The 27,135-nt window shown below is 35.1% G+C and overlaps 1 protein-coding gene across 1 annotated transcript; it reads left to right on the top strand.

The window, feature by feature from the left end:
* Nucleotides 1-25,464, top strand: LOC110452356 (pyridine nucleotide-disulfide oxidoreductase domain-containing protein 1-like). The gene is made up of 14 exons (XM_021500828.1): nucleotides 1-241; nucleotides 3,995-4,075; nucleotides 4,427-4,546; nucleotides 4,898-4,969; nucleotides 5,271-5,327; nucleotides 6,037-6,110; nucleotides 7,260-7,420; nucleotides 8,003-8,097; nucleotides 9,116-9,227; nucleotides 15,617-15,729; nucleotides 16,110-16,232; nucleotides 17,999-18,136; nucleotides 21,201-21,273; nucleotides 24,329-25,464. Exons 1-14 carry the CDS (start codon nucleotides 161-163, stop codon nucleotides 24,502-24,504), a joined length of 1,476 nt encoding a protein of 491 aa, XP_021356503.1. The 5' UTR covers nucleotides 1-160; the 3' UTR covers nucleotides 24,505-25,464.
* Nucleotides 25,465-27,135: the final 1,671 nt, after the last annotated feature.

The following is a 27,135-nucleotide window of genomic DNA, read 5'->3' as shown; positions in this document are numbered from 1 at the left end:
CAAAATGGCTGCGCCCATGTGTGAACATTTCGGTGCAAGCAGAAATACATGTTTAGATGTATTTGGAGTGATTTAGGAATAATGAATATTCTCTTCCTTCAAAACAAGCCAGTTAACAATATTGCTAAAGTGTGCCTAAAAGGAATTTAACTGACATTTAATGATGGCTGAAAAAATGAACGACACATTCCAGTTCGCAATCATCGGTGGTGGGATAGCCGGAGTCAGCTGTGCAGAAATGGTTTGCTGTGATATTTTATGTCATTTATTCCCGCCGCATCAACACACAAATAGCTCAATTATTTATTTGAAATAATGTTTATTAGTATTCGAATTATGTCAACATGTTGATTTGAAAAGTTTTAATATATATTTTCGTCTCATTCACAAACTTATAAGGGCTACGGTGTAAGTGGACCGGTCAACACCTGGATACCATTTTTTTTTATGGTAGAAGTAAGTCAGTTGTGATAGATGGGGAAATGTCCAACTCTGCCCCAGTTAGATCAGGTGTGCCCCAAGGCTCGGTCCTCGGGCAGAGCCTCGCTCTACTATACATTAACGATATAACTGAGGGCATAACATCATCCATCAGGCTCTTTGCAGATGATACCATCATGTATCTCACTGTAATATCTGAGCGAGATACTCAAACACTGCAAAGAGACCTAGATAGACTAGCTATATGGGAGTCAAGGTGGAAAATGGCTTTCCATCCTGGGAAATGCCAAGTCAAGGTGTAACGTAACGAAAAATAGAAACACCCACACATCATCCCTATAAGCTTCATTGACAAGAACTAGAACATGTGTCAGAGGCCAAATACCTAGGTGTCACCATAAGATCTGACCTCAAATGGGAGCCCTATGTTAACAACATAACTAACACGGGATCCCAGAGGGATCTTGGCACCCACCTTTGTACCATCTTCATTAGTTCTTTGTCAGTTCAAACTTTTCTCTTCTTCCCTCTAATCTGTTTGATCGAGTCATGTTAACAGTAAATGCACCTTGAGGTAACTTTTGATCTAAACTTAATACTGATGTGTATGAAAGCCAACCATCAAAGGGAGTTTGTCATTTCACATATTTACTAGTACAGTACTTAATGTGAAACAAATAGAATCGATCATTGCAATATGAGAAAGATCTGTTTAGTTCTTCTTTCAATCCATTTTGTTTTAATGATCAGTCTCAAAATGTAACATGCACAACGAGAGATCAAGGGGAACCTACATATAAAATTTGGGAAAGATCCCTCTGGTACTTTCCGAGAAATAGTGATAACAAACTTTCACTATCAAAATCCAAGATGGCTGCCTGTCGGCGATGTTGTTTATCTGATCAGTCTCTAAAATTTCCCTGCACAGCTAGGACCAAGGGGAGCCTACATATAAAATTTAAGAAAGATCCCTCTAGTTCTTACACTATCAAAATCCAAGATGGCTGCCTGTCAGCCATGTTGTTTATCCGATCAGTCTCAAAAGTTTCCTTGCACAGCTTTGGACTTAAGCTAACTTACATATAAAATTTGACAAAGATCCCTCTGGTACTTCTTGAGAAATAGCGTTAACAAACTTTCACTATCAAAATCCAAGATGGCTACCTGTCGGACATGTTGTTTATCCGATCAGTCTCAAAAGTTGCCCTGCACAGCTAAGGACCAAGGGGAACCTACATATAAAAAAAATATGTGATTATACAAATATAAAAGTCTGAAAAGAATATGGTTTCTGTGTGGTATATCGAATAGGGCCCAATATGGGAATAGAGGATAATCATGAAAGGCACCCAGCCTAGCATTCTGCCTGGTCACATGATACTGACAACATCTGAACTAGTTGTTGCTTTACCCTAAATGCCGTTAAGCTGGGAATAAAAACTGCCATTTGTAAGGACTTTTGTGTGCTCTGGCATAGGAAGATAATCCATTGCCTTCCTCACCTGGGCAAACACATATAAACATTAAATCCAAAAGTTAGATATTGCCTAGTATCAAGGCACTAGAAAAAAAGGTAGCTAGAAGTAGAGAGAAATATAAAGATCCAAAATATTGCAATGGATTCAGCAGATTTATTTTGGATGCTTTTGTGTCCCCATGTAGAGGATCCCCCAATTCAACATTTGTTGCCTCCTTCTATCATGCAGTTAATAACAATAGGTGTATTCTATTCTCAGTCCTTGATCAGCCGGGGTGAACTAGATGCTAGTTCAGACCCAAAAGTTAAAATAAAAGTAAAAAGAAATTTGAGGCATTACTGGGAGAAGGGGAACTCAATGCTGTATAAAAAAACAAAAATTTTGCCACCCTTCCCCCACCTCTTGGGGTAGAGGAGTTAATGTGCTCATTCAAGCAAAAAATAAAATAAAAACATTTAAAATCCTGCTCCTTCAGTACAAGTTAAGAAATGTTAACCACATCCCAAACAAAGGCTCATAAACATATTTAATCACTGAAGTGGTTAATGTTCATGTTGAGCAGTTTCTGTAGAAAAGCAAGAAAAATAGAACAGAAATTAATGTACGAAAATTGAGGATATAGGTTGGGAGAAAATTATGTTTTTGACTTTAATATGTGGTGAAAATTAGTCACAGTCCTTTAACGATAAACATATTCTTTACCAATCGCCCTGCATACCCCTTTAGTATACCTACTCCGACCAAAGCAGGCCTACTTGATTCTCCTACCTATAATACAACTCGCACGAAGTTGGCTCGGTGTTTTATTTTAATCTTTGGTCTATTTATGGTGTTTTACTTCAATGCCTTCTAGAAACAGGAGACATTTTTGAGTTTTGACCTTTGCTATTGCAGAAAGTTTATAACTTTCATTATGTTAATGTTCTAGATATATTTGTTTCTTATGTTACTTAGGGGATGGATTCTAATCACAACACAGCTCAGGTGTCACTTGTTTTAGTGGGGGTTTATAGGCTAGTGAAAACCCAATCAAACTGGTAATGCCTTATAAGCTGTGTTACGATCGGAACTCTTTTACACATTAAAAGTAAAACTATACATTCCTTCAGGGTATAACAGAACTAAAGAAAGACTAAAAACTACTAAAACGTACACCTTGGTCGAAGTATAAACAACATATGAGGTCAACAAACATCTTAACATAGGAAAACGACATAAAATGTGACGGAAAACTACATAGGGAAAGATTGCAGACAATATGTTTTTATTATTTCTAAAAATGTCTTATTTGTTATCATTGTTGCATTAATATTGTGTATCAGTAATTTCATTGACTATTTATGAATGTATTTCAAACCTTTAAACAACTTCATCAGAATTTTGACCAGTAGCAAGCTGGTATAAATGACATTTATATATATGTCAAAGGTCACAGGAGTCAAATGCAAAAAAATAAATTTAATGACTTCTTCTGAATAGCAAAAAAACCCATTATTATCATATTTGGCCAGTAGCATGCTAGAATGTAGGGCTGTTAATTAAATTTGCTCAAATGAATGACCTTGACCCATTTCTAGGTAACCAGTACATGTATGTTGACCTTATTGAAGGTCACTGGTTCAAATATACACTTCTTCTGTAAATAGCAAAGAGGCCTAAAATCACATATTTTGCCTTTCGTTTGCTAAGGTGAAGGGCTATACTAAGTATGTTTCACATTTAATCACCTTGACCCTCTTACAACCTTTAACAACATCTTCTTAGTAGCAAAGAAGCCTAGAGTCATGATTTTGTGCCTTCAACATGCTTGCTGTTAGGTCTATCAATTCTTTTATTAAATGATAGTTCTTTACAGGTTAAAATTACTTTTCTCAGACTAGAGAACTACTGTTAAGTTCTTGAAAAATCATAATGCAAATATTTTAAATCCCCTGGGTTTTTTTAACTTCAGTACTAAAGAGTGTGTATGTAATGCATCAATGTGAATACTGACCCTGTTGGTGTGAAATACATATTATTTGTTTCAAATAAATCTGACTTGATTATAAAACTATTATTAACTGTTTGTTACCCAGCTGTCCTCCCTGTGTCCCGAGGTCGACATTCTCCTGGTGACAGCCTCCCCACTCATCAAGGCCATCGCTAACTATAAAAAGGTAAACAGTACTAAACTACTGGTAAGATCTGTATCAATGTCTTCTTTCTATAAAATATATGTGTAGTACAGGTTTTTTATGGATTTAATTGGTCATCCAGTATGCATGGCTACTGTGGCCTCTGATTAGTCATCATTATTTAGATATTGACCAATTTCACTCCCATAAATTGGTATGGATTATGGTAATGTAAACACTACTGCAACTTCCATTGATATCATTTGAGACTATGGAGGTAGCTTTGGAGACCTTTTGGAACGGCCCCCATTAAAAGCTGCATATGTCTTTTAATGACATAATCTATAAGTTAAAATAAAAAAAATAAAAAAATAAGTTTCCCATTTGTTACAGATATCTAAAACCTTAGAAGAATTTGATGTTGAAGAACGACCTTGGATGTCGATGCAACAAGACTGTCCCAATGTAAAAGTCATTCAGACAGAGGTCACATCACTTGTCGCTGAAGCACATGTATGTTTACACAAATTACAATAAACTGCCTCCCATAGATGTTTAAGGGTGTATGCAACCTTTTCTGAAATAATTTATCTTCTTTCCAGGAGAGCTCTGCATAAAAAAAAATGATTCCCTTTATATGGAATTCTGGGCTTAAAATAAAATTCTGTCCCATATAACTACTTTCAGCGATACAAAATCATTTAGTATTGGATTTTAGGGACAAGAAAATCAGCTTGAAAAAATCATCTACAGTAATTATTGACAGATATTGTAGAAAATGAAGAAACCCTACCCTGTTGGGAGTCAGAAATTGTGATGGTATTTCTAACATTCTAACAAAAATTGTTTTGTTTTCGCTATTAGACCATGACAGTGCGAGATGGACAGACATATAATTACAAACAAATTTGTATTTGTTCTGGTGGCCTACCAAAGGTATGAAAAAAGTTGAATCCCAGAAATAAAATTTGCCAAATGTGATGTTTTTCTACAGCATTTCTGTTCTGCATAATATTGAAATTGAATAAAATTTAAATACACCTTACAGCAATTTGATATTAAGTGACACAGTTCAACGTAATGTATAACTTCTCACTAATTAGGCTTTGAACTATATATTTATATGGCATTTACAGTCATGTGAATGACACAGCTTTGCATGTAAACATCATAATGAATGCTAGATATATATTGAATTCTGAGTTTTTGATTAATTATTTTTACCACATTCCTGCAGGTTATTGCCAAAGACCACCAGTATGTTTTGGGTATCAGAGATACACAGAGTGTCAAGGTAAATTGATGCTATCACTGAGGTGGAAAGTTATAATTTTCTGAATATTAATACATATAACAGCTATAACTTTGTTGTTTAAGGTAGATTGATTATATTTCCTGGACATTTTTTAATTTCTACATAAATACTTTAAATATTTAACAACAATTATGAAACAAATTATCTCAACTTATATTAGTCACTCTTGTTAGCTCTGATGTTTGTGCACGAGGGGTCTTAATGGGGGAGGAAACCGGAGTACCCGGAGAAAACCTACGTAGTCGGGCAGGTGACCCCATACCTTTTCCTGTCTGATTTGGGAATCGAACCCCGGCCACCTTGGTCAAAGGCGAGGTTTATCCACTGTGCCACACGACCACCAATCAATTTCTAGACATGAATAGAAATAAAAGAGTTCATTATGAAATAGACAATTCCATATTTATCCTGCAATAATGAGCCCGTTGAAATAAAATTTGCTTGATTGTCTACTGAACTGTAATAGAAATGACTGGGCTTCGGTTATTACCGGGCATGGGCTTATTGCCAGATATACATGGTGCTTAATCACTCCAGTTAACATACAAAGTATCATACTCATTTGCAAGGTCATTAATTCATGTTTCATTGCACCTGTCTAAACAACTTTTCTGTTTACAGTCAGTGTATTAATTTTAATTCAATATCAAAATCAAAATCTGGTATAATTTATCATGTTTTATTACAGGAGTTTCAGAAACATCTGCACCACGCCCGCAGGATATTAGTGATAGGGAATGGAGGAATCGCAACAGAACTTGTGTAGGTAAAACCTGGAAAGTAAATTGCCAAGACTCAATTACACTGGTGCGGTGTATAGATAAATGTCAGTCATAAGGAAAGTTTGTCTAGAATAAGGCTTAAATGAATTCTGAACACATATTGTTCGAAATCACTCAAATTTTGTATGTAGGTGTATTTTGTCACTGCAAACTCAGCCACATTATCCATTTTCTGATTTGACATAATGGTCACCTATACTGGCTTCTCATTGGTCGAAATTCAGTTATTGTTCGATTTCAATCAAATTTGGTAAGTACATGTATTTTGGCACTGTGAACTCAACCGCGGCATCTGTTTTCTGATCTGACAAGACAGTCTTCGTATACTGGCTTCTGCATGATTGGTTGAAATTCACATATATTTTGATTTTGATCAAATTCGGTATGTACATGACTTCCGTTCACCTATTTACATTTGTTTTTCTGAATGCGCGGTGAGTTAGGGGGACATCTGTAATGGCCAGCTCCCATGACAATTAGCACTTGTGCCTTTTATACCTTCATGTTGATGTATTGCCAAACTTGTTTATAAAATATGAAATTCTGACCTTTTGCTCAAACTTACAATGCTTGACACATTGAATCAAAGCGGGGACAGGCAAGACATATAATTACGCGTAGTTCTTGTTGTTGTAACAGAGATACTAGTATGTCGATTGTACCCCTTAAGGGACTGCGGTGGCCAAGTGGTTAAAGCGTCGGACATTCTGCCACCACTAGCCCTCCACCACTGGGTCGTGGGATTGAGGCCTACATGGGGCAGTCGCCAGGTACTGGCTGTAGGTTGGTGGTTTTTCTCCGGAAACTCCGGCTTTTCTCTACCACCAAAACCTGGCACGTCCTTAAATGACCTTAGCTGTTAATAGGACGTAAAAAAACAAACAAACCAAACCTTAAGGTACGAGGCTGGAGTTTGTAAGGGCCATCAATGGAAAGAAAATATTCACTTTTGTTGTAATTTTCGAGGAACCAGGTGTAAGTTTGTAAAAATTACAGAGCAATAAAGGATGAGTGTACATTCAGTTTTGTTGTAATTATTTTCCAGGTATACTATGTGGTTCAGGGTTGTGAGGTGATTTTGGGGCATCAAGGATATAAATCTATATCTAGTTTTGTTGTAATTTTCCAGGTATGAGGTTCAGGGTTGTGAGGTGATTTGGGCCATCAAGGATAAATCTATATCCAGTGCCTTTGTGGACGCTGGAGCAGCCCAGTTCTTCTTACCCAAACTTAACGCGGACAAGGAGGAGGGAAACAAACCCTCAAAGCGTCACGAATATACCACTGAAGGTGAGAAGATGAGTTTTAGAAACTTCATTTATTATTTATTTTTTATATATAATTAAGAAATTATCTTGTAGACATAACCAGGTATGTATATTAACACTAATTAGATTGTTAATTAACTTTTTATGACCTTCATCTCTTTGGCAAAGTCATGATCTTGTTCCTCCTAGAATTTAGACAAAATAAATAATATCCAATATATGTACTGACTTAGCAAGTAAAACAGTTGTACATATCCTGAAACTGAAGAAAGACTTGTTTTTCTTAAGTTTGTAAATTTTTTAGTTCACCTTGCATGAAGTGCCTGTCAGCTCATACACTGGATTAATGCACATGACAGTCCTCCGTCTGGCACCAACTTTTCCTTGAAACATCTTTTTCTAGAGAACAATCAGTTCAGGAGTAACAATATTTGTTTTGATGATACTTTGAAGGTCATAGGGGTCAGATTAGTTAAAAAATACAGCTTTTATAGAAAATTTGATTTCCTATACAACAGCGGGATGCATTTATTTCGTTAATTAAAAAATCATTGTGAAGAAGGTAAAAGCAAGCTACCTAAAGGTCAGAGTCGTCATGTTTTAGATGACATCCTTCCAGAAGACCTAAAAGAGCAAACACTTGGGGGTGCCCTTGGTCCCGATTGGTCAGAAAATCTGAAAATGACTGGTCAACAAGAGGTAGGTCAATTGAAAATGAAACCATAGTAACCAATTATTGATTATAGTTTACCATGATACATGTAGCTATGTAACTTGACCACATTGTCGTGGAATCACCTGTGTCATATGAAAATGATTAATCAATAAGGTAAATCTCCCAACAACTTCTAAACCCACAGACTTTGCCAAAATAAATTGGTTACTATATATTGGCTATGATTTACCATGGTAACTATATATTGGCTATGATTGACCATGGTAACTATATATTGGCTATGATTTACCATGGTAACTATACTTACCAAAGTGGTACCCTATTACCATGGTACTGTAACCACTCTCCCCATTTGACCTTAAATATGACCTGTAACTCCAATCTACCAACCTGCCGACATGACTTGACTGATACCTGTGTATTAACACTGACCAAAAAGGGATAAGCGTATATGCAACACACAGAATTGGCCGTATGATACCATGGTAACCATAACAAAATATCAATATTGTGATTAAAGAAATGGACCATTAACAAAGGATAGAAGGTCATCGCAGGTTGAACATATCATATTTTAACTGAGATACATGTAACAAGATGGGTGAATCAGGCAGGCAAGTTTATATATACATGTACATGTAGGTAAGACACACTAGAGGGGAAGTTCACTGAGGCTGGTCACAATTTATGATAAGGTCACAAGACAAGAAACAATTAATGATGAATTCACACGGGCAGGTCACAATTTATAGTAAATTCACAGGGGCAAGTCACAATTTATAGTAAATTCACAGGGCATGAAACAAGTTATGGTGAATTTACAGATGCAAGTCACAACTTATGGTAATTATACATAATTTCACAGGCATGGTCGAGACAATTAATGGTAAACTCACAGTGGGCAAAACACGATTTAAGGATGGTAAGCATAAAACCATAGTCTTACAGAAAGATTTTTAAAACATGATAAAATAACGGTATAGATACGTCTGGTACAAATCAGTATTTTATGTTTTGATAACTTGTGCCTTGTAATTCCAGATATCACATCAAGTTCATGTGGAGTACAGGGTAGAGGTGAAGGTCATTTACACTGCTGAGGAGTTTGTTGCCACGGAGATGACTGAGTCTACCCTTCCGGGCTTTATACAGGGTGAGTACAGTATATCTTTACCTGTCTCAAACAATATATATCTTAATTTGATGTTTGATGGGGTTTTAGAAACATTTATTGCGATCTGTGACCCCAAACCATGAATTTAATACACTGCAATGTGACAGATCTAACTTAAGTAAAGGGACACATTGATGCTTTATTTTGGAATACATGTATTGTCATGACTATACAAAATTTGGAGAAACGAAAGAGATTTAGAAAAGGAACTTGAACATGTACAGACATTTTTTTGAGTGATTTTATTCAACAAGTGGTCGGAATGGAAAAAACTCATTATCTTTCTGAAAAATATATGCAAGGCAAGAGTCTTATTATCATCCAAAACTTTGATCTTTATCCTCCTCCCCTAAAATGGTGGTGGTTGGGAGGGAGGGAGGAGGGAGGGAGGGCAGTGTATGAATTATACAATATATATATGTTGAGATTATTGATATTGTTGTAATACACGTATACATTGACTGGGAACGTGAAAGAAGAACAAATTGTATCGACTTTCATTGATCTCTTCAGTAAACGCTGTTTCTAAAAACATCTTTGAATGTAGAGGTGCATGTGAGTTCTGTCTTTTTTCGCATATAATGTGTGTTATGATTATATATTTGGGTGAAACTTCCGTAAACATCGTGATATCAATTAGTCATTGGGCGTGATCACAGCTTCAAATCAGTGACCTGATGTCAGAGTAACACCAATACATGTGCTGATTAGTTGAAGTTTCTCACATAGTTACAGGTTACACAACAGGTCATACAAATGTCAGGTGATATGTGAGATTTTTTCATTCATGTTGCAAAATAACATCAACAGATCGGGTATTGAGAACAAAAACTACCTGCTGTTAGCTACCGATTGTTGTAAGAGACAGCTGATGCGAGAGCTACAATAAACCTGCGGCCCTCATTGCAACATTTTGGCTCTTTCTCATATTATCTTTATATGTGGAATACAAAAATATATTAATTCCCAATTGTTGCAGTTGGAGTAAATCAGTTTTGTTTTTCTTAAAATGTTCTTTTGAGCAGAGAGCACAGAGGTAAAACTCTGAGCCTGCGGGGGCCCTTTTTAGTCAACTCATACAATCATGCAGTTGGTTATAGCTGTCAAGTTTATACATATTTTTTGAAAGAAAAGATGCTGCTTCAATATTGATAATGGTTACTTATGGAATTATCATTTGCAGAAATTTGTGTATGAGTCTCCTTGTGAATTCATGCAAACTCTTACTGAGTGTAGTATTCTGTGACGTCTACATTCAGACACCTTGGTTAAGGTTAAAATACAAAATAAAGCGGGATGTGAGGCCCTTTATGCCTCTTCTTCTTTAGTACAGCTAGATGATTGCTTTGGAGGAGAGAGGGACGGGGGTCAGACTATACAAAGGTTAATTAAAGAACTTGTAAAAACTACAGTCCAATTACGCCTTTGGTTTAATATGAATTGAAGTGAAATGTAGAAAGGTAAATAGTGTAAATTGTTATAGCCAGATGGTGTAAGTATATATCCCATTACGCAAACCTGTCAAGTCACCAGCATTTGTGGATGTCAACGGTGCCTCCATGAGCCTGCACAGATTGTAGTACCAGGTATATGTTGGAATCTCCTGCATTTGCACTGCTAAATCAATCATCCAGTATAACCTGTCTAAACTGGACCCTGTCTAATCCGGATCCTTGTTTAAACCGGCTGTGGTCCCAGCATATTCCCTACATAATCATAATAGTTTAACCCTGTATAAACCGGACCCTGTCCATTCCAAAAACCGGCGTTGTTTCACAAAAGTTGGCATAGTAATCCATGTAAAAACAACGTGTTCTTTCCGGTCCTGATATTTCTCGCAGCCGGCTACAATCTAAAACAAACACATTCTATACAATTTAGCGCTATTCAATGTTGGGTTGCCCTACATTTGTATTATACACTGTATATTTTGGAAATATTTAAACGTTGCAATTGATACATTTCTCTGTTGTTTATGTTGACACACTTGTATACAGATCGTCAAAAAATGACATGCCGACCCTGTGTAAACCGGACAAATAGTTTGGTCCTTGTGACATCCGGTTTAGACAGGTTATACTGTATAAAATAAAAAACATTTTTAAAGCTTAAGATATTAAAATACACCTTAGAAAGACAATAAAGTATATATATAAAAAAACAAATTATGATTGTTAAAATGACATTTCTACTGACTGAGATGGCTTTGACATTTTAATGCACAGTACTGAAATAATTAACCTGCAATTAGCGGACTTGACCTTCATTTGGCTTAGATACAAAATTATAATGACCTTTCATGCCAACATCTAAATATAGTGCCTCCAGTCACAGAGGAAATACTTTCCTTTATAGGTGGTTAAAGAATGTACCGTGTTTGACTGCAAATAAACCCCCACCCCTAGTGAAACAAAATAGACCAAAAGAAGAGAGTCGAGGGGCTTAATTGCGAGTACCCCCCGTTCATAAATGTCGGCCATTTTGGATATACCCCTATTTTGATCTATGACCACACTACACATCTTGAACTAATTATAGAGTTGTTCATGTTTCAGAAATAACAACTAACAGACAGACTATCTAATAGCAGTCACCACAAACTGATTAGTTGATGGTGCTGTTGTTTTTCTAAACCAACTTTCTAATATCAATTGGTCTCGATAATTCAATTTATCAAACACCATTTTGTATATATTCTTATTGATAAGTCCATCAGTTCTCATTTAGTAACAATACTAACAATCAGAGGTGTAACAAAATCAATAGCACGATGACCAGGTTCTCTGGTGTTTGGCTATAAAGTGCCATTACAAGATTTGGGCATATACTGCAATGTAGCTTGTCCAACAGCTGAAGAAGTTTGAGTATACCAGGCTGAATCAACCATTATAAATTGTATTGTATATATTGTGTTGACTTTGGAATTAAATATACAAGAATTCTTAAAAATCACTAGGCTAATTAAAAAGCTCTATAGAATTATATTGAGATAAAAATAGTCCATCAGAGATTAATATTTCAGCCTTTGGCTGGTTTCAGCCTCTTTTAGAACTTTAATGTAAGGTCAAGTTTTAATTTTTCCCATAGCAAAGATTCAAAAATGTATGTTTCAGCCTTTTTGTCCATAAACCCATTTTCCTCTCTGTTTCATGTTAAACAACATCTCATCTTTTGATTTATGTCAAAATATATTCTTTTGGATTTTTTTATTTTTTTTTCAATATAATAATTTAAATCTTAAAAAAAGCATTTGTCGCTATATAAGACATTAAGGCAATGTAATTTGAAATATAACATTGAATATTTTCTGTAAGTTTATAGAAAGCACCTTTTAAAGGTCGTAACTAATATCTGGATCTGAAATGCTATCTCTGGTCGTGTTGATCAACAATGGAATTATGAAAGTTGTTTAGCTGTTATATCGGCTACTGATCTGACCGGGTCAAGTCTGGCCGGAAATTCGTCCAGTTAATGAATCTAGACACTAGAATCTCGTCCAAGGGAATAGACAAGGATTAGGGATTAGGACGGGGACATTATTTTCTCGTTACTGTCTTATGTAGGGGTGTCTTGTCATTGGTGACCTGTAGGTTACTGGCTTTGACCGATTTGTTCATATATGAGGTTAGTTGATAAAATTAGAGTAAATGTCTGTTTCCGGGGTATTTATAGATGAATGGATAGAATAATATAGCTCTGGGCTTTTGTCTCTTAGTAACTAACTGCCTGTGTCCTCTTGGTTGAGATGTCCTCAATAACCAATATATATTGTCTTGTACCGGTATAAGCTGTTTCTCATTAATAATCCATATCTTGTGTTCTGGATTAAGTTTTCTCAATAATTTATATCTTGTCATCTAGGTTAGATTTAATCAATAACCCGTATCTTGTCATCTAGGTTAAATTTAATCCATAATCCATATCTGGTCGTTTAGGTTAAGATTTTTTAATACTCCATAATATTGTATGTAATATCATGTCTTATAGGTTACACTTCCCTCAATAGCCCATATCATGCCTTATAGGTTACACTTCCCTCAATAGCCCATATCATGTCTTATAGGTTACACTTCCCTCAAGAACCCATATCAAGTCTTATAGGTTACACTTCCGTCAATAACCCATATCATGCGTTATAGGTTACACTTCCCTCAATAACCCATATCATGCCTTATAGGTTACACTTCCCTCAATAACCCATATCATGCCTAATATAGGTTACACTTCCCTCAGTAACCCATATCATGTCTTATATGTTACACTTCCCTCAATAGCCCATATCATGCCTTATAGGTTACACTTCCCTCAGTTACCCATATCATGTCTTATAGGTTACACTTCCCTCAATAGCCCATATCATTCCTTATAGGTTACACTTCCCTCAATAACCCATATCATGTCTTATAGGTTACACTTCCCTCAATAACCCATATCATGCCTAATATAGGTTACACTTCCCTCAGTAACCCATATCATGCCTTATAGGTTATACTTCCCTCAATAGCCCATATCATGTCTTATAGGTTACACTTCCCTCAATAACCGTTATCATGTCTTATAGGTTACACTTCCCTCAATAACCCATATCAAGTCGTATAGGTTACACATCCCTCAATAACACATATCATGTCTTATAGGTTACACTTCCCTCGATAACCCATATCATGCCTTATAGGTTACACTTCCCTCAATAGCCCATATCATGTCTTATAGGTTACACTTCCCTCAATAGCCCATATCATTCCTTATAGGTTACACTTTCCTCAATAACCCATATCAAGTCTTATAGGTTACACATCCCTCAATAACCCATATCATGTCTTATAGGTTACACTTCCCTCAAGAACCCATATCATGTCTTATAGGTTAGTCTACACGGTTAAGTTTTATCAATAATCCACATCTTGTCATCTAGGTTAAAATCAATCAATAACCCATATCTTGTCGTCTAAGTTGAATTTTATCAATAACCCAAATCTTGTCATCTAGCTAGGTTAAATTTTAACAATAAGCCATATCTTGTCTTCTAGGTTCTGCTTCCTTCAACAACCCATATCTAAATATATAATAATATACAACATTTTATATAGCACCCTATCTAGCTAGCATAAGCCACTTTAAAGCACTTTACAGTACATAGATATACAATTAATACAATAAGCACTTGAATGCTACAGCACAAATACCGCAACATCCACCCCAGACCATTTTATATTCCACCTGGGTTGTTGGAGTTGTGTGGGCAGGAGAAAAACTATTTCTCTGAATATCCAAGCGTATGACGACTTCAGGGATCGAACCCCGGCCGCCTGCATGGAAGGCCAGAGTGTTAACCACTCGACCAATCCGCCCATAAACTCTAGACTCTTTCTTACTTTGACAACTTATATCGTTTCTCTTCAATAACCCATATAATGTCATATAGGTTACACTTCCCTCAATAACCCATATCATGTCTTATAGGTTACACTTTCCTCAATAGCCCATATCATGTCTTATAGGTAACACTTCCCTCAATAACCCATATCATGTCTTATAGGTTACACTTCCCTCAGTAACCCATATCATGTCTTATAGGTTACACTTTCCTCAATAACCCATATCATGTCTTATAGATTACACTTCCCTCAATAACCCATATCTTATCCTCTATGTTACACTTCCCTCAATAACCCATATCATGTCTTACAGGTTACACTTCCCTCAATAACCTATATCATGTCTTGCGTACAGGTAACACTTCCCTCAATAACCCATATCATGTCTTATAGATTAGTCTTCCCTCAATAACCCATATCATGTCTTATAGGTTCAACTTTCTTCAATAACCCAATATCTGGTCATCTGGGTCATGTTTCCTGTCATATCTTATGTAGCTAGGTAACTACTTAACCACTTTAAACGCCCATTTCTCTAGGTACTGTTCACAGCAATAACCTATTTTGTGTGCTGTAGTTAATGATTTCTTTATCCATTCATCTTTTTCTTGGCTGTATGGATCGATGATCTGCGTGTGTGACTCAGTTGAAAATATTTAGGGTATAGTAGTGTAACAAGAAAGAGAATAGTGTGCTTCCACCGGGGATCGAACCCTCAATCTCTAGGTTCCTAGTCGGAAGCTCTACCACTGAGCTAAAGGGAAATTCCCTCTAGCTCGAAGCTAGAAGGCGACCTTAATCCTATGTACAATTAAGTCCTGCCACAGTAGATTTAAAGTAAAAAGGGTTTTTGTTTAAGCGGTGTCAATGAATTAAATTTGTTGTTTGCTATGAATATTATCTGAATCACCAACCTCCTACTTTCTCTCATGTGGGAAGTTGATGCTGGTCGCAATTTTGATCTAAATGGATGTATTCATTTCACCCCAGACAAGTGGCCAGTCTACGTGGAACTGACCAATGGCCAACTGTATGGCTGTGACTTTGTGGTCAGTGCAACAGGTGTGGTTCCTAACACGCATCCCTTCACCAAAAATAACCAGGTAAGTAATGGTCACTCGTACAGGGTTCACAGACTTAGGGCCCTAACAGAAAACATGCAATACGTTTAAATGTGATTCAATCGCTCTCGGCATGCACAAACTTCAGATGGATGCTCTACCGTATAAGTTATGAGATCATAGACGGTCAACTCGGCCCTGGTCTGCTTGTAGTTCATTTACATCATAATGGCGTATAATGACACTATGATGTTTGTTTTATTACAATTTCATTGTAAGTGAGGATAATACAGGTTTATTTTTTTTACCAGATATCTGTCAAATCTTAAAAGAGACATTATTAGTTTATTACTCTAGAAAACCTCTTTCTGGCTGGAACTCAACAGTTAATCAACGACCATTTTGATTTTTGTCTATTTAAGTTTTCCATATCAGCAGATGGTGGATTGTTGATCAACGAAAAGATGGAGACATCAGTTGTTGACGTTTATGCAGCTGGGGATGTCTGTAGTGCAAATTGGACGCACTCCCCACATTGGATGCAGGTATATTACCGAACATTCTCTCCATCCAATGAAAATTGTCCATTTACGACAGGTGCAGCTATGTTTAAACTCCAGTTATAAAATTTGATGTTGTGTTTTTCCGTCATGTGGCAATACATTTCATTGTATGAGATATCACAAGATTTTTATTTACCTCCAGAAAAAGAAACCCATGTTCTGTCAATACATTTATACATTTTAGTCCCTGGTCGTAATCTACGATCAATTCGTTTCAACCAGTTTTACTGCCAGAGAAGTAGAATAAACGTTAGAAAGTATAGCATTTTAAACAGGATTCAATGTAATTTTAACTATCTTGATTTTGCACCAGACTGTGATATGTTTTGTTCCTCACTCTCAGAGTTCAAAGTACGGTTAAAGAATATTTGCTATCACTAATTCCTTTTGTTTTACATATGAGTATCTTTTAGTGTGTGTTACATGCATAACTGACTGTGATATTTTATACTTGTGTTGTAATGTTGTTATCCATTCTGTAAGTGGACCCTTGGGTCTGTTGAATTGGAAATAAATAAATAAATAAAGTATACTCATGATAATCAAAGTGATTTTATATTGTAGTGTGTTTCTTCCAGAATTGATTTTCCTTCAAAACGACTTAAAATTTAGTATTCTTAGATCACAAACCTGATGGAACAATTCTTAAACATGATTTATTTATAAAATTTGGATTACCCAGCTGTCAACAAACTTTACAAACCATAAGTATTCAACTTCAAAATGTACTTGCATTATAGGGTATCACAGTTAACCAGTTAAAAGTACAAAATGCATAAACATTTTTTATACGCCCGTCAAATTTGACGGGAGTATTATGGTATGGGTTTGTCCGTCCGTCTGGCTGGCATAAACTTTTGTTTGTCCAGCAATCTCCTCCTACATTTTTCGACCGATCTCTTTGAAACTTAATACATATTATAATCATGATATGAAGTTGTTTCTCCCTTAAAAGAATTTTGATTCAACAATTTTTCCAAAAGTTATTGCCCTTTGTTTATTTCAGTATTTGATTTCTGTCCAGCAGTCTTCTCCTACATTTTTCCACCGATCTCTTTGAAACTTATGATATATTATAATCATGATATGAAGTTGTGTCTCCCTTAATAGAATTTTGATTCAACAATTTTTCCAAAAGTTCTTGCCCTTTGTTCATTTCAGTATTTGATTTTTTGTCCGGAGATCTCCTCCTACATATTTTGACTGATATCTTTGAAACTTGGTAGGCTAAATAATCATAATATGTTGTTGTGTTTCCTTGAGAAGAATTTTGATTCAATAATTTTTGCAAAAGTTATTGCCCTTTGTTTATTTCAGTATTTGATTTTTGTCCAGCAATCTCCTCCTACATTTTTCAACGGATCTATTTGTAACTTGGTATACATTATAATCATGGTATGAAGTTGTGTCTCCCTTAAAAGAATTTTGATTCAATAATTTTTGCAAAAGTTATTGCCTTTTGTTCACTTCGGTATTTGATTTTTTTTCTCCGGAGATTTTCTACATTTTTTATAGCATGTCAGCTAACCACTCTTAGAATGATGCAGATCTTATTTCAATGTAAGTAAGTATAATAACACTATACGGCATTCGATGGGCGTATATTGTTCTGCCCCGCAGTACTCTTGTTGGCTTTTTTGATACATTATTCTCAAAAATGCAATCAGGGAAAGATAACCTTAATTCTTTAGAAAAAATTGATCACTTGTCATTAATATCTAAAGTTATTAAAAAGATTTTCATGTCAGATGCGACTGTGGACCCAGGCTAGACAGATGGGTGCGTACACGGCTCAATGTATGGTGGCCAAGGTCAGGAATGAGGTTGTCTCCCTTGATTTCTGCTTCGAGATGTTTGCACATGTGACAAAGTTCTTTGGCTTCAAGGTAAAAAACATGAGCTCATGACGATCAGTTTGTAAAAAGATTAAAACTTGCTTGCAATCAAGTCTCCATATTTTGAAGGGAGATTGCCTGTTAATTTTCACTGCCATCTTGCACTTTAAAGAATTACCATTATCTTATATAATATAAATACATGATATGTAGTGTGGTCATAGATCAAGACAATGGTACATATGTATCCAAGATGGCAGACATTTGTAAACAGGGGGATACTTGCAATTAGGCCCCCTCCCTACTTTTGGTAATTATTTTTTCACTAGGGGTGGGGGCTTATTTGCAGATAAATATGGTAAGTATGGTCTGGGTTTTTTCCTGACAATCTACTATTTGCTACAATTGGTATACCACAATATTGTAATAATCAACTTACTTTGTGGTTTCAAGACTACCGTATCAAAATTATCCAACCATTTTTATTTTGTAGCTGTATTTATCTACCAATTGTTTGGTTGTTCTGACTATTAAATACATTATGTAATTATCAACCTACTCTGTGGTTTTCCTGACTACACTGTAATTATCAACCTACTCTGTGGTTTTCCTGACTACACTGTAATTATCAACCTACTCTGTGGTTTTCCTGACTACCATAATGCAATAATCTGAGTCCCATACTTCATTTTGTACCCTGTACATAATTCAGGAAAATACATTTATAAACAAATCTTATAATGAATGGGTAGGTGTGATATTATATGTACCAGCTGTATTGATCACTGTAATAAATACCCAGGTGTACCTCTTGAGATGGCAACATGCTCCACATAAGTAACAAATATTATATATGATGTTTAATTTTGAATTGAGTTTGAATAGATTCAAATGATAAAAATGTAAATCTGTGAAAGAGAAAATAAATATGCACATTAATTATTATTTTTTTACATTTACTGGGTATGTAAAAGGGGGGAAGGTACAAATGTAGTCTGCTTCACTTGATCACCTGCAAAAGGCATTTGCATATGTAAAAATGCGTAGACATCTGGATATACATGTATGTGGTATAATATTAATTCTGTTGATGTGTTACACAACCGGACCCCGGCCGGGGTCTTTTTTCACACCTGGGCATGTTAAGTAATCAGTGTCGTGACCTTACATTGTTTACCCCGGCTAGTTATCACACCTGCTATGTGTGACTGAACTCTTCACATTGGTATAAAAAGGTATAAAGATGTGACGAAGGCCTATACAATAGAGGTACACAATGCAGGTCTTTGAAATGTATCATCATTAGTTCATACTCATCTAATTATCATCACCTCAAAGAGACGGCAGCTGAAGCCCGACTTGACAACAGTATGCAATAATTCAAGGCCTTGTTTAGCTTTATGACAACTTAACGCAAAATTTTAAACTAGTATATTTTCAGAACAGTTGAAATCAAAAGTAAAATTTAATGTATAAGGATTTTAAATGATCAGGTTATAACAACAAGCAAGGAAATATTCATAAATTCATCCATAGTTCTCAAAAACATTGAAAAACAGTGATAAAGAAAATATCTTTCATTTATTAGGGTCACTTGCAAATTTTGCTTGGAGAGAGAGTCAATAAGCGTAGTGGTCATATTAAGTGCTCTTCACTCGTTATTGCTGCCTCCATGTTCTAATTCTCAATTGTCTTTTCCAAAACCTATATCATAATCTTAACAAAAAGTATTGACCAAGATGAATTTGGTGAAACTATATATGTAATCACAATATTATTACTGTTAAGTAAAGAAACACCCTCATTACATAGAATTTCAGTTACCATTATATGTGTTTAGGTAATAAGTTTCCGCTGAATAATATCCTCAAAGTGTATTATTGAAAATAGTGTTACATAGTCATACATATATTGTGAGGCCTTGTTTCATGGAAACTTCTATCCAAAGGGAAAGGGGCCACAGTGGCTGTGTGGTTAGGGCTTCTTACCATCCAAGATCAATAGCCCTCCACCCGTGGGTCACGGGTTAGAAGCCTATGTGGGGCAGTTGCCAGGTACTGGCGGCCGCAGGTCATTGGTTTTTCTCCAGGCCTGTCCTTAACTCATTAACCCTTGAAGACACATTTGAACCCTTCCAATTCAAAGGTTGGAATAGTTCATTATGAAACTTCAGGGGTAAATGAGTTAAATGACCATAGCAATTAAAAGGACTTAATTAAAACACACCAAAAAATATTGCAATTGAAGAGTTTTTCTAAAGTGAAAACAAAATAAGTGCAAGTTGAAAGTCCTTTACCCATAAAGTTTTAAGGGGACATGTACGTGTACGTTAGGTGTAGAAGAAAATCCAATGCCATAGAAGTCATTTATGTGACTCTACACAGTGATAGTTTGTTAAATGCATGGAGAGTGTAAAAATTATTTGATGGCTGGAATAATTTAATTTATTTTAATAAAAGACTGTAAAACATCTTAACTTGCAAACCAAAACTAGAATGGCACAAGAGGAAGATTTTTAAAAAAAGTTGGTGAGCTGTTGAAACAAATGATTGTTTGGTTTTCTTAAGGATCCCTGTCCCACTGCACTGTACGTGTTCTTACCTTTATGCAGTAACCTCCCTGTTACTCCTGTTTAGATATAACTGTAGCACAGCTGGGCTAGGACACTTTCGTTGACCAGGTAGCTCAGTAGGTTAGTGAGATAGTTTAGCAGTCAGAAGTTCCGGGTTCGAATCCTGGTCAGGCCCTGTGGTGTTTTTTTTACCAGAACACTTTAATTGATCGTATTTTGTTTATTTCATCTTTATCATTTCTCACGAAAGTCCTGCAAAGTAATTGGTTTCCTTTTCAGAAGTAATTTATCAATGTTATAGCAATGCTAGAATAAACTATTTCCAATACTTAGTTACAGATTTTGGCAGTGGTACAGGGATCCTACAAATTAGGATTCACAAACAACTTCCCAATATTGTGAATGTAAATCAGAAGTTAAACTTTATTTTCATTTTTGTTTGAAAGAAGAATGCATGCCTCCACTTCTGTACAAGTTACCTCCCCTTGTACAGCATCATAAACATTGTAAAGTCAATCAAATGTGTATTTTCATTTTTTCCAGGTAATTTTGTTGGGAAAATTCAATGCTCAAGGTTTAGAGGGTGACCATGAACTCCTATTAAGGATGACCAAAGGTAAGTCTGCAGTCTGGTCCTACAGATGACCGATATATACTGTAGTATCCATCCCAGTGTCATGTACGTGTATTAAATGAACGCCCTTACCAAAAAGTATCCAAATACTTTTTATGCCTGCATAAAATGTAATGTACACACACTCCCCTGCTAAAACTATTATATTTTAGTATTATTGTAAATCTGAAAAGCTCAAGATAGGAATAAAAGGAGAGAGGAGAATATTTCTCCGGTGTAACAAGAGAAAAGAAATACACAGCCAGATCAGGGTTCAAACCCACGACCCTCCAAATTCTAGACAGACGCTCTACCAATTGAGGGCATGGTCACTGATTTAACTCTGCCTTCTGATCCTGTGCAACTCCTTACTGACTTTAGACAATTGCTGGACCTGCTAATTTTATCACGCTTTTTTGTACATATGAAAAACAATGTCTGAATGGAATAGTGTGGGTACAAGACATAGAGCAATTTTAAATTTTGATGTAAAAAATATGTAGGTTGTGCCGTGTCAAGGCCATCGGGTTTCTATGCATGGATACAGAAATTTACTTCAAGATAGGTAGTGTAGGATTTAGCTGTGCTTAGATATATAGAGTAAATGCATTGGTTAATAGATATCAGTTACCTTAAATTAACACATAGATAGTCTGACAGGTGAAAGTTGTTTCACTAAAATGTGGGTTTTACATGTCTATTTGGATTTTTTGGGGTTTTTTTTATCATTTTTTTCTTTCATTTGACATCACTGGTGAACTTTCTGGAAAGTTCAGAACTTTTCAAGTACATGTAGTGAAATATTGCTAAAAATTATTGGTAATCTACATTTAAAAATGAACAAATTAAAACCCATACTAGTGTAATAAATATATACTATCCTATCCTCTGGCAGGGCTCTTTATTATCTGTCCTGGACAGAAAGAAATGGAGAAATGTGTTATCAGTGTCATGCTAGTCCCTGTGATGAACTGAAATAATTGAAACTGTTTTGTTTTTTTGACATATTTGTATAGAATCAGCCATTTCTGATAAAGTGTTCGACAACTGGTGTAGGGGAGATAACCAAGAAAACCTTTTGTTACTTACATGTACCAGAAAGAGTTTCTACTTTTCATTTGAATTGTTGTTGTCTTACCTGTATACAATGAAAGTCATGTCATGCAGAAAGCTGAGATACCTTAAAAGCTTTGTCATATAAAAACCATTTCATATTCCCTACAACCTGCGACAAAATCTAAACTCAACCCCTCAAAAATGTAAAAAAAATAATAATTGGAAGTTCATCTTAAAGGTGGTAGTATCTCCTAAGAGGTTTGGTGGATGTGTCAAGATAACTACCGTGAAAAGGGTTGCTATACTGTAGAGAAATCAGTGTAATTTGTCTTTATTAGCATATTTATTTTTCAATGGGAAGGGAAAAGAATATTGGCTAATAAGGGAAGACATGTATTTTTCTACACAAAAAAAAACAAGCCTCTTATTTGATTTCTGTCCCTGTAAGAAGAAATAAGTGATTGAAGATATTTACATGTAATTAAATATCTCTTATGTAATATGATACCTGTAAAGAAATTCTGTATATGTTATAGATAATTTGTACCTGTAATTTAATATGTGTACCTGTAACTAATTATTTGTATATACCTGTAATGTAATGTAATATGTGTACCTGTAATTGATTATGTATATACCTGTAATGTAATATGTGTACCTGTGATGTAATATGTGTACCTTAAACTAAATATGTGTATACCTGTAATGTAATATGTGTACATGTGCCTGTAATTAATTATGTGTATACCTGTAATGTAATATGTGTACATGTGCCTGTAATTAATTATGTGTATACCTGTAATGTAATATGTGTACATGTGCCTGTAATTAATTATGTGTATACCTGTAATGTAATATGTGTACATGTACCTGTAATTAATTATGTGTATACTTGCAATGTAATATGTGTACCTGTGATGTAATATGTGTACCTGTGATGTAATATGTGTACCTGTAATGTAATTATGTGTATATACCTGTAATGTAATATGTGTACCTGTGATGTAATATGTGTACCTTAAACTAAATATGTGTATACCTGTAATGTAATATGTGTACCTGTGATGTAATATGTGTACCTGTGATTTAATATGTGTACCTGTAACTAATTATGTGTATATACCTGTAATGTAATATGTGTACCTGTAACCAATTATGTATATATACCTGTAATGTAATATGTGTACCTGTGATGTAATATGTGTACCTGTAGCTAATTATGTGTATATACCTGTAATGTAATATGTGTACATGTGATGTAATATGTGTACCTGTAATGTAATATGTGTACCTGTGATGTAATTTGTGTACCTATGATGTAATATGTGTACATGTAACTAATAATGTATATATACCTGTAATGTAATATGTGTACCTGTAATTAATTATGTGTATATACCTGTAATGTAATATGTGTACCTGTAATAAATGATGTGTACCTATAATTAGATATCTGTACCTGTAATTAATTATGTGTATACCTGTAATGTTATATGTGTACCTTTAATTAATTATGTGTATACCTTTAATGTAATATGTGTACCTGTAATAAATTATGTGAACCTGTAATTAGATATCTTTACCTGTAATTAATTATGTGTATACCTGTAATGTAATATGTGTAATGTAATATGTGTACCTGTAATGTAATATGTGTACCTGTAATATAATATGTGTACCTGTAATTAAATATGTGTACCTGTAATTAGATATCTGTACCTGTAATTAATTATGTGTATACCTGTAATGTAATATGTGTACCTATAATGTAATATGTGTATACCTTTAATTTAATATGTGTACCTGCAACTAATTATGTGTATATACCTGTAATGTAATATGTGTACCTGTAATTAATTATGTGTATACCTGTAATGTTATATGTGTATTTGTAATTAAATATGTACACCTGTAATTAGATATCTGTACCTGTAATTAATTATGTGTATACCTGTAATGTAATATGTGTACTTGTAATTAAAAATGTGTACCTGTGTTACAGGTAAGGAATACATCAAGGTGGTACTTAGGAATGGCACTATGCAGGGAGCCGTTCTCATAGGAGAGACAGAACTGGAGGAGACATTTGAAAATCTAATTCTCAACCAGATAGACTTGACACCCTTCAAGGACGATCTCCTTGATCCTAACATTGACCTTGAGGATTTTTTTGACTGACAGCTACTCTTAGAAACACTAGGACTGCTAACGGGAAAAATAGACAACCCTGTAAGATACAAGGGCTGCTAATAGGAAATAGACACCTCCAGAGTGTTGTAGGTTTCACCGTGTCAGCTGAGGTGAGGGGAGACAACTAGAAGTGTGGAATCTATTTAGCAGTGTTACTCATTCCATCAATAATCTCGTCACTGACAATGTTTCCACAGCTGCGTCTCTGTAGCCTGATCTTCAGCACTGCAGAAAACCAGGGCTGATTTGTTCAATGTCAGATTAGGCAATTAACCAGCCATTGTTGCTAATTCTATTTTTGTGAAATGTTTGAAAATTTGCAGTCATATTTGTGTTTATTGTTGAGTTTTTCAAAGTTTGGTTAGCTTAATGACAACTTAACGAAAAAATCTGTCTAATGTATGTCATAATTATCTATATTCAAAACTTCATTTGTGTCTTAAGTGATTTAAAATTACAATCTGTAGATAGGAAATACAAAATGAATAAATAAATAAATATATTTTCAAACATTTTTGTATATAACATATTTTTCTTAAATTTTATTAATGACCCGTTAAGCCAGTCAGGCTTTGAACATCTTGACTCAGCTGAAGAACATGTTTCGTGGTGAATGATGTAATGTGAAAGTTTGAATTCAAGCTCAGTCATCAGTTTATGATGATGATGTTTTAACCTGCTAATGATATGTTATACATCTAATACCCACATTCTGAACTTAATATTAAGAAGTTCGTGTTTTTAAAATTTCTCTATAGAATTATGAAGCTTTTATTAAACCTGTATTTTTACTGACTCTGCTGGACATTAGACGGCTTGACTAGTCAACCTTCAGTTACGTTTCTATTTATTTACCTCTGTTACATTGTTTTTGAAACATAATGTGAGCTATGCAAAGTTATTTATTTTCATTACTTTTTGTATCAATAAATGAAATAATATATGTAGTGTCTTATACTTAATTCCTTTTTACAGCAATGACATGAAGGTATCAGCTGTATTGATATAAAAATCATAGATATCACATATTAGGAAGTTTAAACAGTACTTTATTATATTGTCCGTCTGTCTGTCTGTCTGTACACGTGCACCAGCATTTCAATTTGGGATTTCGAATCTTTTTGATGAAGTTATGCCCCTTTGTGCGAAACATTTGTCCGTGCAACTCCTCCTTAACTAACAGGTGGATTTCATTGAAACTTTGCATGAATGATCGGTATCTTATGTAGTTGTGCACCAGCATTTTAATTTGGGATTTTGAATCTTTTTGATGGAGTTATGCCCCTTTGTGTGAAACACTTGTCCATGCAACTCCTCCTTAAATAACAGGTGGATTTCATTGAAACTTTGCATGAATGATCGGTATCTTATGTAGTTGTGCACCGGCATTTTAATTTGGGATTTCGACCTTTGTGATGGAGGTATGCCCCTTTGTGGGAAATACTTGTTACTGGTCGGAGAGTATGGATTGCTTTGCGATGCTTTGCCTTAGTTAGACTTTAACTTACAGTTCTGGTTCATATAGCAGCGGGGGTATTAGTTAGCCTTTGGCTTACAGTTCTAGATTGTTTTGGTTTCTTTTCAATGAACAACACAATCAAACACAACAAAATAATAGATTCAATAACAAATGAGCTAGTCAAACCTGCTTATGACACCACCCCTGTAAAGAGACCACCTGTGCTTAGGGTACTACTGTAACTGATGTTGTGATTTCATTTTGGATTTGTAGATATCAGTGACTTTAAACAATATTTTATTTGTTTTGGTTTCTTTCCAAGGAAGAACACAATAAAAAAGAATTAAGAAATAGATTCAAAACAAATAATCTAGTCACTTAAAATGTTCCCAATTTCATTGTGAATTGAACCTGTCTTTAGAGATCACCTGTGTTAAGAGACCATGTTTTGGATTTTCCATTGGTGGTCTCTTTATACAGTTTTCCTATTGCTAAGATATCAATTTGTCTTATCCTTATATATATAAATGTATTTGTGGACACAGGGACTAGACATATTGATACATGTCTCTCTAAATGTTTTGAAGATGGGAGACAGCACAGGGAGCAGAACCATCTACAAAAATGTGGTGAAAAATAGTAGTTTCATGTAGTATTCCTTGTGTTATGATATCAAGAACTTAGGGCATTATGGGTCCTTTTCAGTGTTTTGTTTATTTGCTTGAAATGGCCAATTATCAAGTTAAGTAGCACACAATAGACGATTTATGCATTTATTGTGAAAAAAACAGTGGTTTGTACTGCTCTTTGTTGCACCATATCTCCTATTCCGTCTTTGCGTATTGCAGAGTTATCTTCTCTTGAGAGCAGGTATTGAATGTTACGTCATTGGTTCGTGTGAGAAAATTACGTCGTTTTCTCTAAAATTGATGACGTTACTCTCACAAACAAATGACGTAACAATCAATCCCTGCTCTCAAGAGAAGATACCTCTGCAATACGCAAAGACGGGATACCACTTGTCGAATGAATGAGAAATTTCATATTTGTGTACTTTATTTATCCCAGATTACGAATAGGCCAAATAATTCTAATTCCCTGATGAGGCCAGAAATGACCACTGACGCCTCCAGTCCTTTGAATTGGCCCTGTATATGAGT

Source organism: Mizuhopecten yessoensis, unplaced genomic scaffold, assembly GCF_002113885.1.
Source record: "Mizuhopecten yessoensis strain PY_sf001 unplaced genomic scaffold, ASM211388v2 scaffold6625, whole genome shotgun sequence".
Taxonomy (NCBI): Eukaryota; Metazoa; Mollusca; class Bivalvia; order Pectinida; family Pectinidae; genus Mizuhopecten; species Mizuhopecten yessoensis.
The sequence above is the reverse complement of the archived record's forward strand: the minus strand, read 5'-3'. Positions and strand labels throughout refer to the sequence as shown.